This window comes from Pseudopipra pipra, chromosome 9 (assembly GCF_036250125.1).
Source record: "Pseudopipra pipra isolate bDixPip1 chromosome 9, bDixPip1.hap1, whole genome shotgun sequence".
NCBI lineage: Eukaryota > Metazoa > Chordata > Aves > Passeriformes > Pipridae > Pseudopipra > Pseudopipra pipra.
The window spans coordinates 4287486-4307978 of record NC_087557.1 but is presented as its reverse complement, the minus strand read 5'-3'; the positions used below and the strand labels follow the sequence as shown (position 1 = coordinate 4307978).

The 20493-nt window shown below is 42.5% G+C and overlaps 1 protein-coding gene across 3 annotated transcripts in view; it reads left to right on the top strand.

Moving 5' to 3' along the window:
* The window catches only part of ABL2 (ABL proto-oncogene 2, non-receptor tyrosine kinase), a 46573-nt gene that overhangs the window by 10153 nt on the left and 15927 nt on the right, over positions 1 to 20493 (top strand). The window contains exon 1 of one of the 3 annotated variants that reach the window (XM_064664169.1): positions 10558 to 11568. The exons of 1 other annotated variant lie outside the window; for it this stretch is intronic. In XM_064664169.1, the coding sequence (XP_064520239.1) occupies positions 11502 to 11568 (67 nt within the window). In that variant the 5' untranslated portion in view covers positions 10558 to 11501. Of the gene's footprint in view, positions 1 to 10557; positions 11569 to 15210; positions 17642 to 20493 lie in introns of those variants that run through there. One more of the 3 variants, XM_064664167.1, reaches the window with a different exon arrangement.

Below are 20493 nucleotides of genomic sequence, written 5' to 3'. Positions count from 1 at the left end.
AAAGCCTGGAATTGCTGCTGGGTGCAGCCTTGGCTCTACAATAATGCTCAGCTGGGCTCTCAGGACCTGCTCTGCCACAGGTGGGGGGCTCAGCCCTGGTGCTGTACTCGCTGTGGAAGCTGGAATGCCTCAAGGCAATGGAATTACGGGCTGTTTAGTCTCAGGTGAGCTGTGCTGGTTCTGTCCTGTCCCCCCCGGGGCACTGATATCCCCAGGGCTGGGTACTGGTTACTGCAGCAGCAGTAACAGCTACACCGGGCCGAGACACGTGAGGGATGCCAGGAGGGGGTTTGTTCCTGGACAAAACAGCACTTGACTGCGAGGAGCCTCTTAGACAGCCTTCCCCTCTCTGCACAAAGCTCACCTTGTTCTCTGGGAGCAGGGAAGCAGGCTCTGGGACACCGCGTGCTCAGCGGGCAGCAGGTGAGTGGCCTCGTGCTGGGCACAGCTGGGGAGCCCGGGCTTTGTTTGAAACTGTTTTAAAATTTTAAACTAAGAAGGTAAAAGGATCAATTGCAGCTGATTTCCAGCAATTTCCAGCCTGCCGCGAGAGGGTGCTCCGGTGCCTTAATTTATATCCATTGCTAAAAAGTTTTTCTGCTAGGAAAAGTGGGGTGTGCTATTTAACATCACCGTGTTACAGTGTTTTAAGTAGGTGTTGGTTCGTGAAGGCAGGCAGGATCCTCACAGCAAAAGGCAGATGTGGCTGTATTAGGATGTATCAGAATACATGTTTATTTTGCTTTTGCCTTTGAGAGTTGGACTGCTTCCTTTTTAGTTGTTTTGTTTCTGTTGGGCTTTATCCGAGATAAAGTTGTCTGCCAGCAAGAGAAGTTTCCCAACTTGTTTATGTGCAAGTGTGCAGACAGCCTTTTGTGCTTGAAAAGACATTAAATCTGATACTTTTACTAGGTAATCTGAGCCCTCGAATTAACAGTCACTTCTCATTGCTTCTGTGCGCTTCTCGTCTGTAAAATGGCAATAACGCTCGCTTGGTTTATGGAGCTGTTTAGGCTTAACTTCGGCATAAACAAACACAGGAAAGCTGTCTGCGGGCTAAATGAAATAATTAAATATTCAGAGTGCACTCTTGCCTCATCCTGTAAGCTGTTAGAGAAGTGTGTTTGATGTGGCTCTAGCCTGTATTTCGAAACACTCCTGGCACGGTAATAGGTCCGAGGGATGGTTGCTGTTTGTGTTAATTGTTGGACTTGAAATAGAAGCTCAAAGCACTGTGCTTTGTTGGATGTTATCTCTCAAACACCCGTAAAGAGACTGAAGCTACAGTGAATTAACGACGGAGAGAGAACTTTAGAATAATGTCTTTGTGTGTTTAGCAGTAGAGCAATACAAACACAGTGAATTGCAGTAAGCATTCATGCACTTGGGTTGTTGGCTGGGAGACAGGATCTCTGCAAAGAGATCCCAAAGCTGGTGTTAAGGGCATGTAATTAGCAAAAAACTAGGATCAGCTGACCCCGCTGTGGTTAGTCCTTGACTGCTCAGCTGTGAGGTAGTTACACTCAAATGGGACGCATTTGTGTTTTGCTGGAAAACACTTATTTCCTTTAATAGGAGTCAGTGAAAGGCCATAAACACGTTAATCAGTCCTAAACCAGACTGCTAGAAAGAGATACAAAAACCTGTTTAAAATACAACCAAGGCAGACTTCCTATCTTGCACAAACATCACGCAGAAGCAAAGGCATGACTTCTGGTGTGCTGTAGTTGCCCTTTTCTTCTAGCCCAAACTTTCCTAACTTGATACAAGGTTGAAATCTTATGTGCATTTCAGGCCTTGTCATCTGGCTTTGTTACATACACCCCTCTATTGTTTCCTCTTACAGAAAGATTAAGACACTCTTCATCACAGTTACCCCCTGAGCCTGCAGAGAAGTTGGCTTGTAATTTTGGAAACCATAAAAGCTATTGCAGATACAGCATTTTGGTTTGTTACTAGAGAAGCAGATGTGGGTGTATGCAATAAACTGCCCTGGTACCAAAAGTGAAGGTTACCCCTCCAGGGACTTTAGAAATTAGATAAGCAGTCCCATGTGTTGAGAACAAGTGTCAATCCCTGGTAAATAGTGTGTGAAACAAGGGTGTCTGAGGCTTAAAGGGAAATGGAATTGAATGTCCAGGAGTTGGTGCTGGTGACTAACTTGGAAGGACAATTTCCTTTCCTACAAGCACTTAGCATTCTTACTCAGCCACTGGTGTCTTTGTTTGGAGCCATATCTGTCCTGAAAGTGAGACAGGTGATGATGCAAGTGTCTTTCTGTCTGCTCTAAGGGAAACAGTTTGTTCCCAAATTCTATGGCTTTGCTGATAAAGGATGTCAGCTCTAGAACCAGGAATACAGACATGCAAAAACTGGAGGAAATGATTTCTCCCTATGAAGGTACCATCTTTGTTTAAATACATATAAAGATATTGGCATGAGTAAAAATCCCTGCAGCTAAGAAAGCTCTTTACTGTAGTAGTTTGCTATTTAGTCTAATTTTTTCCCCACTGGCAGAATAGTAAGTTTATAAGAGAAAGACTTTTATCCTACAGATAAGTGAGACATGAGCACACAAGATGGTTTATGCAGCAAAGCTGTGGATGCAGCACCCTTTCCACGGGCCCATGCTCTCCTTTCCAAGTTAACTTTAGAGGCTTTCTATTATGCTTTGCCCTGTGACAGGTTTTCTTCCCTTTTTTGATGCTTGAACTTAAAGCTGTTTATTTTAATCCTGCTTCATCAGTGTGAGGAGGAGTAGGAGTTTTGTCGAGACAGTAGCTATTTTCAGTCTTATATGTCTTTGATTGAGAGTGTTATTTATTAGTTAGACACTGCAAGGGTTTTGTAATGAAAGCTCTAAGTATTGCACTTTAGGAAGGATGGCTGATCAACACCAGTTTGAGCCCTGCTCTGCCACAGCTTCCAGTCTGATACTTTGCAAATGACTTTTTCTTTGCTCTAGGTCTTCTGCATAGTACAAATTTTACCCTACTACTCTGTAGGACTGTCAAGAGGATAAAATATCAAAACTGTGAGCCACTCAATATATCAAGTGCTACAAAAATATCCCATGTAGTATCAAGTCATAATATTAGCATGCCCTGACTGAGAATGTTGTGTGGGCTGTGAATTTAATGTGTCTGAGAAAAGGCATTTCCTGCTGGGTACAGCATGGTTGGCAGTAGGGAGGGTAGTCACCACAAAACAGGTACAGCCTCGGCAGAATCTTGGGGTTTAACACATTGTCTTGTGTTTCTGTCCTTAAATTACTAATAAAATGTTTCAGCAAAAGTTGTGGATCTTACCATTTAGTTGCAGACACCTAAGCAGGAGAGATGGTTACCTGCTAGAGGGTTTGGAAATAAGTCTTACTAGAATACATATCCTCATTGGAAAAACATCACTGCATCTTGTCACAAATCTGGAGAACAATGATCTGAATTTAGAAAAACCTCACTGTTGGGGATGAGATGCTCATGTTGCTGTTTCCTGACTGTCTTTGTGACTAAAGGAGCAGGCACACAGACACACAGGTGACGTGTGTCCCCTCTCAGCTTTGTATGGTAGCACTCATGGTAGAATTTTGGTAGAATTTTAAATGTGAACAAAGTCCTGCACACCTCAGGCCCAGTCTCCAGGGAGTAATGCCTGGTCCTTGGAGGAGTGTGCCTGGGAGACAGCTGCACTGTTAGAGTGTCTGTGTGTGTCTGCCAGGGCCTGTGCTCTCCACAACCATCCCCACCCCAGATCCAGACAAAAACAGGAGAAGAATCTCAACAGCTGCACAAGGTTCAGTTTGTGAGTCTTAACTCATAAAGTTAGGAGTTGTTCAAAGTGTTTCTTTTCATAAATCTCTAAGGATGGTTGTAAGGGCCACACACCCCTATTCAGGTTGTCAGGGTAATGCTAATGTCTTTATAGAGGTAGAGTTCTGATGGTCTGAGCCTGAACCCTCTAAACATAATAATGCTTATATAGACCTTTGTTTCTCTATACTCTACCAGCATGTTCTCAGTTCTCCTTCCCCTTTTCCCCTGCCCAAGTTCCACCTTTTTTTGCACACGCTGATTTTTCCAGTTGTATTTTTTCCCTGAGAGTAGGGTACCACCCTCACGTGATATACTGCTCTCATAACATTGGCAAAGGGCCCACCAAAGCTGCTGTGAGACCTCCACACCCAGACCTGAATATTTGCTTTGCCAGTTTAAAGGAACAACCTGTATTTTATGTATTTGTCTTAGATTACAGCAGCCACCTTCGTGTATTAAGAACAAAGCCGAGATTGTCAGTTTTCCCATTATTCTGTTTTATCTGTCACTGTGTAGGAAGCCCTGCCCTGGCTTTTAGAAGTAAAATCATTAGATTCCATGTAATTTATTTGAGTGAGTCATTTAGTTCCACTTCTGCTGCTGCAACATCTGCCTATTGTGTATAATGTAATTTTCCCTTAATGGGGCCAACAGTAACAGTACCAGTAGTGTGAAGTCTCTTACAAATAATCTGCCTACAATATTAAAAAATATTCAAAAATACAAAATTTCCAAAAGACTCACCAGGAATTTTCAAAGTAAGAATACTTGCATTATTTTTTTTTCTTTGATGGACAGCTGTTATGAGCTGATTTAGGAAATACTTGTTCTTGAACTAAACTTATACAGGATAGAACCTACTTGTATCCTGCTCATCTGAATGAAAATATGATAAGGCTGAATGGATGAAAACTGGTCAGAAAAGGAGTTTGTTCCCACCACACTGGACTTATCTGGTTTAAAGGTGTTTTTTTAACATATATTATACTTCAGTGCTCATTGAGTTCTTGGCCTTGGTGGCTTTGTACCATGTTAGACATGGTCACACCTGCAGTGAAGAGCTGATGGTAAGCCAGTGCCCAGAACAGCAGCTCTGCACTGCTAGGTGGGAATTAAAAGTTGGATAACCAAATGCTTTATGACACCAATATTCCACCAAAAGAGTTTAGTTCTGTCAGTTAATCTGCTTGTCTAATTTCTCTAGTAATTAGGAATGGAGTTCTTACCCTGGTAATGTTCCACTGTTTTTTAATAAGACCTAATTCAAATACTCATGTGTCACTGAACAGTCACGTTTGACATTACTAAGAAGAGGACATGCCATCTCAGATTAGTCAGACCTTCTGAGGGCTCATTTCACTTGCTGCATTTGATCGTGACAATTTGGTGTTTGCCATTACTCAGTCTCTGGCGTCAGAATCTGAGGTGTGACCCTGCCTGTTTCATTTAGTCATTTTTTTTTTTCAGTGAAAATGAAAAATCTTGCTCCATGCAGGTCTCTGCTGGATGTTCTCCAGGCTCTCATTTTTTGTACATCAGTCACTGACTTGTGTGCTGTTCAGTGGTTTTCCCTTTTTTGGGGCACAGTTCATGATGAAAGCATGACCTTAAGGGGTGTTGGCCCCACAGTCTCTGCTGATGCATCATGCAGGAGCTTCAGCATCCTTGCTGGAGGAGCTTAGGTGTGCTGGGTGCTTCCAGTTTTCTAAATTTCAACTCTTGGTTCAGTTTTTCAGGGGCTGACCATGCAGGCTTTATAAAAAATTAACATCGTTATGCTTGTTTTTGTGGTTTATTTTAGATTTTAAGAGACTTGGATCTCAAAGCAATAATAGGTCCATATTTCCTTGCCTCATTTCTCTCACTGTTTTTGACAGTTTTGGCACCTGCTCAGTTCCATAACCAACCCAGGAGGTTGTTACTTCTAAACAGCTGATGCAGCTCAGTTATATTGACTTTTAAGTGCTTAAAGTAGCTTGAAAGCAGCAGGAAGACTGTTTGTGGCAATGATGTAGATGAGCAGGAAACATGTCATTAATTCTAAAGACCCTTCAAATAACTTTCAAATATTAATTAGTCTATGATTCTGTTAAGTCCTTCTAAGCTGAAAGGCACAGCAGCTTGCAGTCTGGAGTTAATGGGATCTGCCTCTGGATGCTCCATGCCTTGCCAAAGAATAGCTCTTGGGCTGAGGTTGTAGTTTGCCTCAAGGGTACTTCTTCCTAAGAAATTTGCAAGTTAAGTGACGTGTCACAGCAGGGTCGAATTCCAAAAGATAAGTGCCCTAAAAGGCAGGGTTTAGTGGCATCTCTGGAAGCTGGGAGTGACTGTCTTGCAGTAGTGCCATATAAGAGGTGTCCATAAAGATGAGATGGAGAAGCCCTTGGCTGGAAACAGAATCTGCCCGGGATGGTGAATGTTCAGCTTTCTAACTGCTGTGTTGAGGAGAGCTACAGATATTTAAATGTCTTTAGAATACAGGATTGCCATAGGTAACTACTGTAAATAGTAAAAATGCAACTGTAAGATCTTCTGCCAAGCTACCAAAAGCTTGGGAACAGCTTTAGTTTCCAGTACCTGGAAAAACGAAAGAGAGAAGGCAGAATCCTGTTCCTCTGCTGCTAGAGGCAAAGTCAGAACTGAGGACAAGTTCACCATGACTTTGGTGGCTCAGGTGGCTGATTTGCAGTAGGTTTGTACTCTAAAAGGCTCAAGAAAAAATATTTTAAAAGGGGCACATGCAGGACTGCCTTTTGTTTTGGGATTTCCAACTTCAAGACAGCACCTGGTGTGCTGGTACAGCCCAGTAGTGAGCCCTGGTCCCAAAGGAAGCACTTGGTGTGGCCGGCTCCTGAAAGGATACAATATGCCCTGTGTAATCCAAGCAGTCAGCTGTCCTGACAGCCTATATAGGCCAGCAACAACTGGGAATGTTTTTGTGTGGAGTGGGAGGAAGAAGGAATGAGGTGGAACTCTGTTGAATTAGAAAAAAAAAAAAAGATATCTTAATTGAACAAGATAAAGGGACCTTTCTTGGCCTTGCAAACCAGAAGATGTGGGGATGCTGGAAGTAAGTTGGCACAGTCAGACTTAAGTCTCAATTTCAGTTCAAAATTTACATTTCCTAGAACAACACTCCTAAATTAAGCAGTTTTACATACCTCCTTTAAGGCAGCTGTATGGCTCAACTGGCAAAAATCTTGCCATGAAACTAAAGGCAGTAATACTCTTTTGTCAGAGATCTTATTTCCCAGTTTAGGTTAAGTCATCTTTCACTTCATTGATTTCCCCATTCCTTGATAGTGATAGCAGAGTACGGATACTACTCCTCCTGTGGGCTGCAAGTACTCTGATGAGCTGTATGAATGGCTTGATTTCTCTGATTTATGTCTTTAAGAGATATTTTTCTTATCCACACATGCCCTGTATCACTGATAACTCCTGTCAACTTGACTGGCAGTTTCTGTGCATTTCTACTTGTCTGCTGCAGGTGTAAAATCTTTTATCAGTGCCACAAAAGACAAGGTAATATTGGTGCATCCTCCTAGCTGGCAATGTGCTCTACTCCTTGGAAAAGCATCTATCTTACTCTCCACAGTAATCCACAAAAACCGATGTTGTACCTGAATGCAATTTAGGAACTAACCCGTGCTTTCCAGAGCCAGAGGAAACGAACCGCTGAGTGAGCCGCAATGTTACACCTCCCACTGGGAATTTCCAGCCCTTTCCCTCTTCCTTCCTCCCTCAGAATATATATAGATAGTAAATAGGCTAAATTAAGCACTGGGGGAGGTGGCACCCCAAGGCAGGAGCAGTTCCAGAGGCTGAGTCGCTGCAGTTAAAAGCAGCTGACAATGCCCTGACCAATCCTCTGAGCATCCCTGTCGTACCACCACCGCCCTGGCAGCGGGGGAGACGTCTCAGACAGCTATGCTGGTATTAAGTGGGAGGAAGGCTCTTTAAATAACTACCAGTGGGTCCTATCCCCTGAGTGTGTCAACATCGAGTTGTTGTTTCACCCTCTGAACAGGAAAAGAAAAAAAATAAAAAAAAAAATCAGTCAAGGAATTGTGTGGCAAGGAAGTGACAAAAATGAGATAATGTTCTTTGGTTTTTCTAGTTGCTGGATCTTTTTAGCTGGTGGCAGATACCTTCCTTGTCATTTTGCATTTCTATTCATAAACCTCCAAGCAACAGATGAAAACCAGAACAAAAGAGGAATAGATTTGCTAAAATCAGGGGAGTATACTCTCTTGAACCTCCTTACTGAGTACTCCAAAAGAACACTTGTCTGTGTTTTGATTTTTGAGTATTTGCATTTTGAGGGGGCTAAGGCAGCATTGCTCCCTTCCCCTCTCATTGCTGATCTTCCCATGTGGGTAAGTTACTGTGCATAATCCAGGCCTGAAAAGCCTGCCTTACTCTTACAATATACACTGTCTGCCTCTTCTTATTCCAGATGAATAACAGGTATTGTAGTGCCAATTCTATAAAATGGGATTTAATTTAGTTAGGGTTGCCTCACAGCCCATTATTATCCTAGATAAATCCATACAGCTATTTTCCTCTTTCATATTTCCCCAGCACAAGGAGGGGATGTTGGCAGTGTTATAGAAAACCAAACCATTAATTTTAAGGTTAGCACTGTAAATTGGCAACAGATCTCAGCTCTTGTGAGAATTTGTCTTTTGACAAATTATTAGATAAATCTGAAATTGCAACTACCTCCTTTATGATATTTATTTATCTTTAGATCAGATTCTATCCTTGTAGCCTGATCTTCTTGCTAGCCTAATTTGAGGTTATTCTAAGCATTTTCCATGCAATTTCTGCTTTTTGAGATGGCCATCATTAACCTAGTCAAAAGATGTGGCCTAATGTTTCTGGGAAATTAAGTCACTCCTTTCCACACTGTTGTACTTTGTTTGCTTTTCTTTTACTGCTCTGAAAACAAATTAGCAGAAACAACATCGTCTGTGGGATGTTTTTGCTCTGTTAGCATCCAGGCACAGTCAAGTTTCCCATCTCCTGGCTTATTTCTCCCTAGAGCCAATTATACTTTCTTTAACCAGTCTTCTAGTTCAGCAGTTTTCTTTGCAAAGTCATTTTTGTCTTTTTTAAGTGCTCCTCACCTTAGGATAGCAGTGTCTGCTGATTTAACCACAGCATGCTCTGTACTGAGCACAGGTTGTAGATATAACTTGTTGGAAGATATCAGTGGTTTTGCTTAGTGAATAGGTGCTAGAAATGAAGCAACTCTCAAATAGGAATAAAGTCTTTTACTCAGCTTTCTAACCTTCTTTCAACTCACCTGTTTCTTAACTAAAAGCTGCTATCAGGCTATGACAAATGATGTGAAGAGGAAGAATGCAAATGGCAAGTGGTAAACTTGCTAATAAGTAATTAAAGACAGACTTGCAGAAAATTGCAGGTTGGAGAAGTGGTCCAGGATTCAGTATGAACATTTAGAAGGTGGGACACAGAGGAAAATGGTTCTGGCTTTGTATGTGAGGTACTCAGCTCTGAGCTTCCCAGTGTGAAATAGAAACCAATCTTTGAGCTGAGGTAATCATGACAACATTTAGAACCATAGTCCAAAAAGCAGAGCATTAGGAATAGAAAAATATGTAGTTGTGCTACTGTACAAAGCTATGGTTTGTGTCCTGCATGTCATTCTGATCTGGTTTTCTGGAGGGGTGGGTGGTAGAGCTAGAGAAACTCAAAGGAGGGATGTTTAAAGGTGCCCAAAGGCAACGACATCAGACTGCCTAAGAGAACCCTTCAGCCTGGAGGGGAGGAGGCTGAAGCAGAATGAGATAAAGGCTTATAAAAATCACAAATTGCAGGAATGGCACCAGCAGGTAGTGAGCATTCAGGATTTGCCCTGTAAAGACTGAGGATGGTCAAATGAAACCATGTGTCCTGTTCAGAGCAGGTCAGAGCCTGTTCTTTGTTCCACACCATGCAGTTGAGTTACTGGTAACACGGCAGCAGGAGATTGTTTATGGGGCGAGTTTGGTTTGCAGTGCTTCAGACAGCAACTGGGCAAGAGAGGGGAAGGAGCCTCTTAGGAAGTTTAACTACACCACCACCAGCTCTGGCTCAGAAAGACCTGGAGCTGCAACATGTTGGAGGCTTGGGAGGTGTTCTGGAGTAACATCATTACCCTTTCCCCAGGCAGCGGTGACAGGAGGCTGCTGGGCTGTGTGTGACCCAGCACGGTGGTGGCTGTGTGCCTGAGGAATCCCAGTGGTCAGCTGGCTGACATTTGACATTCTGAAGTGTTCTGCTAAATCCGAGGGGCAGGACTTGGTTGTCCTGTCATACTTCCTTTAAATGTTCCATAATTTGGATATTAACAATCAAGAAGTACTTTACTTCCTAAAAGATAATCCCAATGCCTGACTTAACAGTAGATGTAAAGCATCTTTAGTAGTAGACAGATAAAATGCATGTTTCTCTCTTTGTATCTCAGCTGCTTAAAATTCCTTCAAGTTTAATATATTGGCTAGCCTTACCTCCCTTCAAGTAACTTTTTTAGGAGGAGTGTTTTTCTTTTATTATTCTGTTCTAAAAATACCAGATATACTGGATAATATCCATGTCAAACCTACTAAATTTGATAAATATTCTCAGTCCAGCTCCACTTAACTTATTCATAATCTTTGTCTATTCATTTACATTTATCTTTCTTTTTAATAAAACTGATTTTATTTCTACACCATCAAGTCAAACAGTGACTTTTTTGTAGCTTTGATTACTTTTAAGGAAGAGAAATAACTACGCATACAATACCCCTAAGAGCTATAGTAATTCTGCCATAACCCAAAAGGGTTTTCCAAAGGCATTATTTCAGTGAGTACATTCCTGTCTTAATACTGAATTCAGACACACGAGGGCTGAGCACTGCTGTTAGATTTGGAAAAGCAAATGCAGTGACACAGCCTGAAACTGCAAAGCTGTCGGCGCTGGGCTCGGAATTCTCCCTGTGCAGAGGCCGGGGCTCGTGTTTCCCTGGTTATCCAGCAGCTGTTGGGAACGGGCTGGTGAATGGAGCCCCTTGTCTGGCCCGTGGAGCCAATGACAAGTGTCTGGGTTTCCCAACGGGAAGTGGCCCAGCAGCCAGGAGCTAAGTTTAGTGCCATGGATTTGTTTCTCTGACTTCATGTGCTGCCCCCACAAAGGGAATCAGCCCATAGGGCTGAGAAGGAGCAAGACAACTAAACCTCCCTCAGCCAGACTCTGGGGCTCTCCTGCCAAGCATCCACATCAGGAGTTTTCCTGGTTCTGAAGTTAACAGCACAGCATGCAATTTTTGGGCAAGTATTCACGCTAAAGCTCGGCTTTTTTTGGAGGAGAGGAAACGCTGGTTTATTTTCTAAGACAAATATATTTCAAAGGAGGCAAGATCACAAGGGTATTTTAGTCAAATGAAGTAAATATTTTAAAAAGGACCCCCCTTCTTTGTTCAAGAGAAGAAAATGGCTGTGGACGATGGTTTGAACAGCATACTGGTTGCTGACAAATGAGGTTGACAGTTTGGTGATTTATTTTTAGCTGGAGAATTTTTTTCAAACAGAAGTACTGTGTAGCCTTGGCAGTTGCTGCATATTCGGTGTGGGTGGATGGAACTGAGAAACTGCATCTGTGCTAACAAGCTTTTTGGGATTCCATTAAAAAATTAAACTCATGTACTGGAAACTGAAGCTGTATCAGCTCACCTGGGGAGCTCTGCCCTCCGAATATCCTCCAAAAGGTAAGCAGTGCTGCCTGCCCAGGGCACTTGCAAAATACTTAATTTGGGCCTCAAGATATGACATCAGCTCAGATTTGGGCTGTTAGATTGACATTATCTTTCTCTCCTGAGATGACAAGTCAATGAGTTAATCTCTGTCCTCTCCTTCAAAGTTTTCCCTTTAACTGGAAAGGCTAAAAATAAATTTCAGAAAGGCAGCTGAGAAACAGTTTAATGTGGTCATTGTTCCAGGTGCTGAGTCTAAGGAGAATACCTAATATACTGTAAGACTTCCAATAAGAAGTAGTTATGTCACTGGGAAAGCAGTTTGGACATTTATGTCATGATAGCTCAAAGGTCTGGTCAGTTGGTGCGTTACATCTGCAAAATAAACCTCTTGCCAGCTCAACTTCATAAGTGTGGATATTTCTTGCTGCCTTAGGGATTGGCTGAGCCATGTTTTCAAGGAGTCTTTCTGTGGAAGAGCTCTTACTTCAAATGTTTGTGTTAACACTGGGAGTAAATAGCTACTTATTTGATTTCCTTAGAAGTAGATAATATCTTGGCTTTGATGTGGCCAGTAGTAACAACTCCTCAGGAATTCTGTCGGAGTGAAGTGTAATCCACATTAAGCAACTTCTCTCCCAAAGTACTGATTTAAAAAAAGTGCTCAATGACTTGCTCTAAGCTGTCATGTTTGGCCATCCCACCTTTCCTGGAGAAGGACTGGGTGACCTAATCCTCCTCACCCTTCACACTGGAGAGGTTTACTGGAACTTGCCACGACACAGAAAGAATGTCAAACAGACTTTTGAGCTACAGTTTCCCAGTCACCTCTGAAGTCTGTGTGTTCCTTCATTGCACTCCTTTCTCTAAAGCCATCATTGGGGGAGTAGGTGCTGTCCACTGTAGGCAGGATTCAGAGGAAGAGACTGGAACTTCAGTACTCAATGGAAAGAGGTATGTGAGCCAGAGCATCAACAGCTGCTGGTGTCTCTGCTTGTTTCTAGATCCTCCCAGTTGTAAAGCTGGCGTTCTTTTATAGGAGCTGAGAAAATCCTTAGTAATTAAGGGAATAAGCCTTTTGATGCAATATTTAGGATTTTGCAGAGGTTACATTCGTAGCTTTTGGTACTTAATTTTAATTACATTAAAATATCTTTCTTTGAGAAAGTGTTTTTTTTTTATTATCTGTGGTGCTGTTGGGTTTTGGTTCCTCACCCAGAGGCACATTTAAAGGAGTCAGACTGGTACTGTGGGTGGATTCTGGTGCTTCTGACTATTCCTAATATCTGCTACAAGATATGTCTGTTGTACCTTTTAACAACTGTTAGGTTCAGCTTTCTTGTGCTCACATGAGTTCCTCACCCTAAAGCGTTTTTTAAATGCATCTAAACCCCTGCATCATTTTGCTGGCTGCATTTCCCCCAGAATTGCCTTCCTGACAGAGTTCTGTGAGGATAGAAAATCTTAAAGGTAATGAGAGCCAGACAATTGAGTTAACAGTGTTGTACTGAACACAATCAATACTTCATCTACTTGGATATTCTCTCTTAAAACAGAAAAGCTACCAAGTGCTTCAGTAGATGGTTCACTCACAGCCTATACATTGATCTATAAAGAGATTTACGCATCTTGCATTCAAGGAATGAATGAAGATTTTCTAGTGAAGACTTTGGAGCTTAAGCTTGATTTATTTCATATGGATTCTGCACCAGAAAGCTACTTCTTTACCAGAAATTACTAGAGGAAGACATAGGGAAGTGCTGCATTAGGTTGATAACAGGAAAAATGGTTGTGTCACTGACATCTGAGCAAAGAAATGGGCTGAGGGACACCTCTGTTTGATAATATTAATACCAAAGGGAGGGGATAACTGGTACCAGGAAAACAGAAGACAGGGTTCTTTCTATCAACATTAGTTTCTTATTTTTTTGAAATCTCAACATAACTAACAGCTTGTGAAGTTCACTAGACAGACAACATCTTGAATTCTTCATACACTGGTGTAACTAAATCAATTGAGATCAATTTGTCTCTCCTTCTACTGACTAAAATTCGGTAACATCAACCCCCCAAACCTTGTTTTCCCTTGGATTTTTATGTCAAGCTAGCCAAAAAATACATCTCCTAGGTAAAGACCCACCGCTTTAACCATTGTATCAGCACTTTATGAAGTTGCAAAATAAATCTGTTCCTAACAGGTGAGGTGTATGGAGAACTTTTAGGTTCTTCCATATATTTCTCATTCTGATACCAAAGGCCACTTTTATAAACCTTTTCTATGTCAGATATATTTTGATAATTGAGGCAAGACAGTGCTACCAGCTTGGCTTGAAATATTTCCTTTTATATCATATGAGCTGTTCATGATGCAATTTTGTCACTGACTCTGAAGTCTCCTCCCTTTCTGTCTCTCCCAGACTGGTACCATAAATAGAAACCCATCCCTTGCCCATCCCAAGTTCTTGGCTCGGAGTTGTATTTCTTGGCTTTACTCAGTGGGTTGTTTACAACACTTAAGCCTTGCCCCACTCCGTGGGAGGCCCAAGGACTAACTATGGATCTGTGCTTTGCTCCAGCAAACCACCTTATTAAGAGTCTCGTTGCTGCTGGAGAGGAACACCTAGGAATGGCATTTAGTTAGTGCCTGCATTTTACCAAAGCCATATGTGAGCTGTCTGACCCCTTTAAACTGGTGTTTTTCATGGCCACAGAGATGTCAGCAGAAAGACCAGGTGGTCCTTTTGGGTAAAGGGTGAAGTCTGTTACAGGGTAAAGGAAGTTCACGCTGCTTCCATGCTACCACATTATTAGACAGCAGAAACTTGGCCTGTTCAGCACTGGTTTGCTTTTCAGAATGTAGTTTGTCTTGGGTATTTTTGGTTAGTAGGAAGCGCTGAGACTTGGCTTCAGAAACAAGGCTGCTGTAGAACTTGATACTGTTCCAATCGTGTCAGCAAAATAGGAAACCCACTCGCTGCTGTGTTATCAGTTTTGTTTCCTCATATTCATTAAGGCAGAAGTCCTCCCACTAACAAGCCAGTTAAAGATCTGAAAGTGCAGTGATGCAACATGATGTACGTTTTGAATGTGAAATGGAAAATACCAATTATACCAGTAGTTGTTATGTACCTGATGGTCTACTTTCCCTGCCCTGAGTTGACCAAGGCCTGTTCTTTGCTAGCCTTAAAAGCAAGCTCATAAAATGAGTCTATCTATAAAGTAGCATCATGGATATTTATATTGGAATTTAGTTTAAAGACTCAGTGGTGAAAATAAGGTGAAATAAATGGCATATGCGAGACTCTGGGTGGCCTTGTGTTCAAGTGTCCCTATTGGATAAAGGGGCGTGGGAGAAGGCAGAAGATCACTGTGTGTGTATATACACAGACATAGACACCCTGTGGTGTTTTGATGTAAAACACTAATATATCAGATTGAGACTGTTTGCAAGGACCAGTATTTACCCTATAATCCTTCCTTTGTCTCTCTCCCTTCCATTGACAAACCAGTCACTTTGCCCTGTGGCCAACAACACCAAATCCTTTTCAGAGCTATATTTTGATTTGCATGTTCTATTCTTTGATTAAGAGACACTGACAGTTGGTTCTGAAATTCAAAGTATAGCAAGTTTTTTAGTAGCTTCCTGAACTATGCATTTCAAAGTAGCATAGTCAGCAAGGTTTCCTTTTATTCAACTTTTTCCTACTGCTGGAAGAACTAGAAAAATGGTTCTAAATGGATGACTTAAGTCGTACAGGAAGGGTAGCCACTCTCAGGAAACAGCTTTGAAGGGCACCACAGGGAACAGTGTAAGGAGCTGGGAAGAGCTGCTGTGCCTGAAAGGTGGATTCGTCCACCGAGGAAGTTGAGTGTACTAGAACTAAGACTTTATATTGTGCACTTACTGTGAAGGGAATAGGAACAGGATGCAGATGTGGTGGATGCAGATGTCAGAGTGATGGCCTGCAGCATAAAATAGCTATCTAGGAAAATCAGTTGTAAAAGAAATAATGCTCATCTAGAAGCCAGAAAGATGCTTGATTTTCTTCTGCCTGGGTGCATTTGACAGGATCTTATGGACTGCTGTGCACTGTCTTTTCTAGTGGGGAACACCTTCGGAAGGGTGCAGGCACAGAATTACCCTGTTGCAGGAAACTTAATGTCTCTCACCCATTATGCCAGTGCTGGCAACTACGTGATTCCCATCAGGAGCTTGTTAACACACCAGCCAACCACTAGGCTTTGGCTACAGACTCCTCTGACAGAGGCTAAAATTGATAGGACAAGTAGGGATATTTGCAAGTTACATTAATCCAGCCTAACTTTCTGCTAATCCTTAATTGTTCCAAATACCAATTACTCATGTGTTGTATTTTAACTAAGAAGTAAATGTGATATTTTAGCTAAGGTTATTTACAGCTATTCATCTAGCCACAAATCCATACATACCCTTTCCTGATACCTTTTCCGATGAAAATGTGTTTGTCACAAAACTTATCCACGTGTTTCTAAGGCTGTGCTGTCTTTCTCTACAAATTCTGATTGTTCTTTGTGTATTAACACATACACTAAGCTTAGTGCAAGTACCAATGTCATTCAGAGTACTTGGACCAAATAAGAGGGCAGAAAACAGTAAACTGCAATAAGCAAAACAAAGAGGGAAAGAGAGAAAAGCCCGGGAGCTTTCAAGTAAAGGCATCTCAACCTCTGGGTACTGGGTAGTCATGCTGCAGGATTCACTGAGCTTGGTTTTAGAAGAGAAAGAAGAGAGGTCACCCACTTCGCAGAAATTTAGGACACCTGCATACTGTTCTTCCTAAGATATTTCTACGTCTAGTTGATTTTTCCACACACATTAGATGCTGGTTGCAGGGGAAATAACTCTTGTCACAAGCCATATGGGGAAAGCAGCTCCTCATCGTCACAGCATATCCACAGTTCCATATACTCTTTTTCCACATCCACAGCCTAAGAAAATACAAATAATTGGAAGAAGCCAGGTTGCCTACCTTTAGCCTGATTTGTGTCCTCATCACGTGGTACAGCTGCCCTTCTCACAGAACGGAGTTCATGGATTACAGAAGTGCTGCTTTCTTGCCTTGGTGGGCTGCAACAGCTCCTCTCCCCTGCAGAGACCAAACCCCTGACTTCCTTTTCCCTGCCCCCTTTTATACCCCTCTGCAGGCCCACCACCCTCCCAGGTGAGAGACTGCCATGGGGAGTGTTCGTTAACCCTCCCATGTCCACCTGTTTGGAGGAGCCTGTGCTGATACAAACCAACTCTGCTGGAAAGCTAGGGCTTTTAAAGAATTCATCTAACAAATCTTGGGTTTTTGAGAGGTAATTTGATGGGGCCCTTTTGGAGAGCTGTCCTGAGTGTTACTAATGAGCAAATACGCGACTCAGACAGGGTGCACTGTATGGGCCTTGCTTTCTGCGTCTTTCCAAAATCCTGACACATCCAAGAGCATTCACGTGTTCAGTGCTGGTACCTCTCTGAGATGTGTGTTTTCACTAACATCCTCTCCTGTTGATTCACGTAAGCAGTGCTCCAGGAATGCTATGTGGAGTGGAAAAATGAATCAATCTGGGCGGTCCCCGTAACGGATGATCCGTGTTATAATTTGTGCAAAGGAATTTCTCCAAGGAAACTGTTTGCTTTCTTCCCAAACACTTTGTTGCCTAACTCTTAGTGGAACAAAACTCTGTCTCCGTAGCTCATCTCAAAATCGTTTCAACTTGCAGCCCAGTCCCCACATCCTCTGTTTGCTCAGCATTCCCTGGAAAGCTCCACCCTCATCCCAGCTAATAACCACGTTAACCCACAGCTCGATTTTCCCAGTCTCTCCTTCGCCCTCCTGGGAGCACTTCCTTTCCCACTGGCCCCAGCCTTGCAAGCAGCTCGTGGAGGCCTTTGTGCTGGCAGTGGCAGCCCAGGATTTGTCGTGCCAAACAGCCTCCTTGTCTGCTGGGAAGCACATCATGAGCGTGGGGACAGTCCTCTTCCAGTCCAGCAGCTATGGCAAAGAGGGGAGGCTGCTCTGCTGCCTCGGTGAGGGAGCCTCCGAGCCTGCCAGGAGCTTCTCAGGTAGGATGCTCAGGGGTGTAATCCTCTCCTGTCCCTTTCCTGTGTGGGAAAGTTCCTTCAAGTGTGGGTCCTTTCAAGTCTATCTTTGTCTTGTAGTACGAGACCAGCCACAGGCAGGTCTGAGGTTGCCAGCTTTTACTGGGATTTTAGGATTATTGAAATGCTTCTTTTCTACAAGCAGTTAAACTGTATTTCAGAAATAGAGGCCACTTCAGCACTTAATGTGACTCTAAAATTTAAAATTTAACATATTTGCCTTCTGTAGGATTAAAGAGATTGGTAATTGAAGTGTTGGCAGCAGGGGTGGGGGACAAAACACATGTTGGCTGAATAGGAAAAGCATTCATATCTGGAGAGAGGCAAATTGTATTGTGGGAATAAAGGAAAGGAAGGAGAGGGATGAAGCGTAACCTCCTTGCGTGACTGTGTTTTATTTGCACACTACGTGATGATGTAAGTTTTCCATTGTATAGGAAATGAAAATGATAGTACACGATGTATGGTCAGTCTTGAAAAGGAGCTGAGATAAAACAGAACTTCCCAGCTCATTTCCTCCCTTCAGGTGCAGACAGAGCTTGCAGACTGCTCAGCTGGGGGGGCATAATTTGTGATGTGCTTTGGTTATCTCAGTTTCCTTAATGACATCTGTACAATGATCACGTTCTACTGACCTTCCACAGCCTTATGTACTGGATGGTGTAGATCCCACACTGTACAGAGCAGTGTGGTTATTATGGAATAATAGCTTGCAAGAGATACTTTTATATCCTGGTAAAATCCCCTTTAGTAGGTGTTGGGTAACCTTTACAGTTATTTAAGCATCCAAGTCACTCTAACATGAAAGTGAAGGAAGTTAGTGAGACACGAACTCTTAAAAGCGTTTGATTTTTAGGTAATGTGATTTTTGGGTGAGCACTGTAGCTAAGTGATTGAAGCTCCTCATCAAACATTAACTTCTGCTGGCTTTTTCTGTACAGCAGGTGGGTGTTAAGAACTTGTGCCAGCCTCCCAGGCATTCCCAAGGAAGTGATGGTAGTCCCACGTCTGCTTTGACTCCCCCCTACAGCCCCAGCTGTGTTTCCGTGTGGGCAGAGCAGGTAGAATTTGTGCTGGCTTTGCCTTGGCTGCAGTGGGCTCAGCGTGGGCAGGGGGCTGCCTGCAGCACCTCTGGAGCTGAGCTGGCACTGGGCTGCTTCAGGCTTTCCATGGATCCATGGATAAACACTTCGTGCTGTCTGGGGAGCAGGGTGCTCACTGAGTGTTTCTGGCTGGAGAAAGAAACTTAAGGGGTGCTTTGGTTTAGAATAAATGCTTATATTTTTGTTTAAAGCCTTGCACATGTTGGCAGATACATAATTGAAACACACCAAGGTATTTCAGAGCTGAAAGTTCGGGTATTTTTTGGAAACTGCCTACTTTTGTGTTTGCTCCTTAGCAGAGATGCCTAAGTCAGAGTTCTCATACAACACATTTGATTTTGCTTAAGGCACTGAAACACTAACACAAGCACTGTAGGAGAATAAAGAATGTATTATTTAATTAAATATGTATTTTTACTCCATAAAGAGAGCTGGGTTTAGGAACTGGTGTTCTTTCCTGGAGCTTAACAACTGGACATACATATGCACACACCCAGCCCTAAAAAAATACAGAGGGATGTTGGTAGCCATGCTGTAATGTAGGGGGTGAGCATTGGGATTTCTTATTTTCTATGACAGCACCCAGTCTGATGGGTTAATATACTGTAAAACTAATTGCAGTTGATAGTTAGGAATAAGAAGTGTATGTAAATATTGCATCTGCAGGCAATGCTGTCAAGGAACTGACATTTTGGTGGCTTAATCTCTAGTCCTTTTTGTTCGTGCCAGGAGAACCTTGATAGAGGCTATTTTGGCAAGGCTTGGGAGGTGTGTTATTAAGTAAGGGCAGAATGAACAGGTTATGCAAGCAACAGAACTGAATAATTACCAGAAATGCAGTCAAAAGCCACTTAGCTACATGTTTAAAATGAAAACAGAACAAACTTCAACCACTTACTTTCTCATGTACCTACAATACAGTTAAAATTGCATTAGAGGCTGGAAACCCCCCTTATCCTCATTTTCCAGGCTTGAGCTCTGTCCTGTGACACAGATTTGGCGTGTTCCTTTGCCTATTACTTGGCACAGGCCTCTTCCTGTTTTGTGTCTCGCTGACTTCCCAATTTTCCCATCCTGTATTGGATTTGAGCTCTTTGTTCTCTTTTCAAGTGCCTTATAGCCCAGCTTTTGCTCACGAGTGTAAATCTCGGGGGCCTGGGGAAGGGGGTAGGTGACCACAGCACATGTTCTCTCGCAGTGGTCTGACTTCTCAGCCCCTCAGAAACGGGCCAAAGCAATGACTGTAAGGCAAAGAAAGCCTCAGGTATTTTTTTTTAAAGGGAACTTTTTATGTTTAATGCATTTAATGAAATCTCTTCACAGTGTACATTTCACTAAGTTCAACAAGAGAATTCAGAAATAGGTATTGGGACAGTTACTTAAATCAGTTGTGCCATCAGAGAAAAAAATATATACCTTTACACCTTCATGTTTTTTGCTCCCTTGAGCAGCCCATGTGTATGAATCCCAACATCACTCTTTCTCATCTTAATATTGAAGTTCATTCTGCTTCATGTTCCTGAAAAACTTCTCTGTGGATTGGAAAGCCAGGGGGGGTCCTCACATAGCACTACCATGAGGTGTTCAGGCAGCTTTGCTTCTTACTACAATTCCTTCTAAAACCCTGTGCATTTAGACTGGTTTTAATCATCACAAAAACTGTACGGACTTTTTTTCTTTTGTTTACAAACATAGCTGATTCCTCCCCCTGCT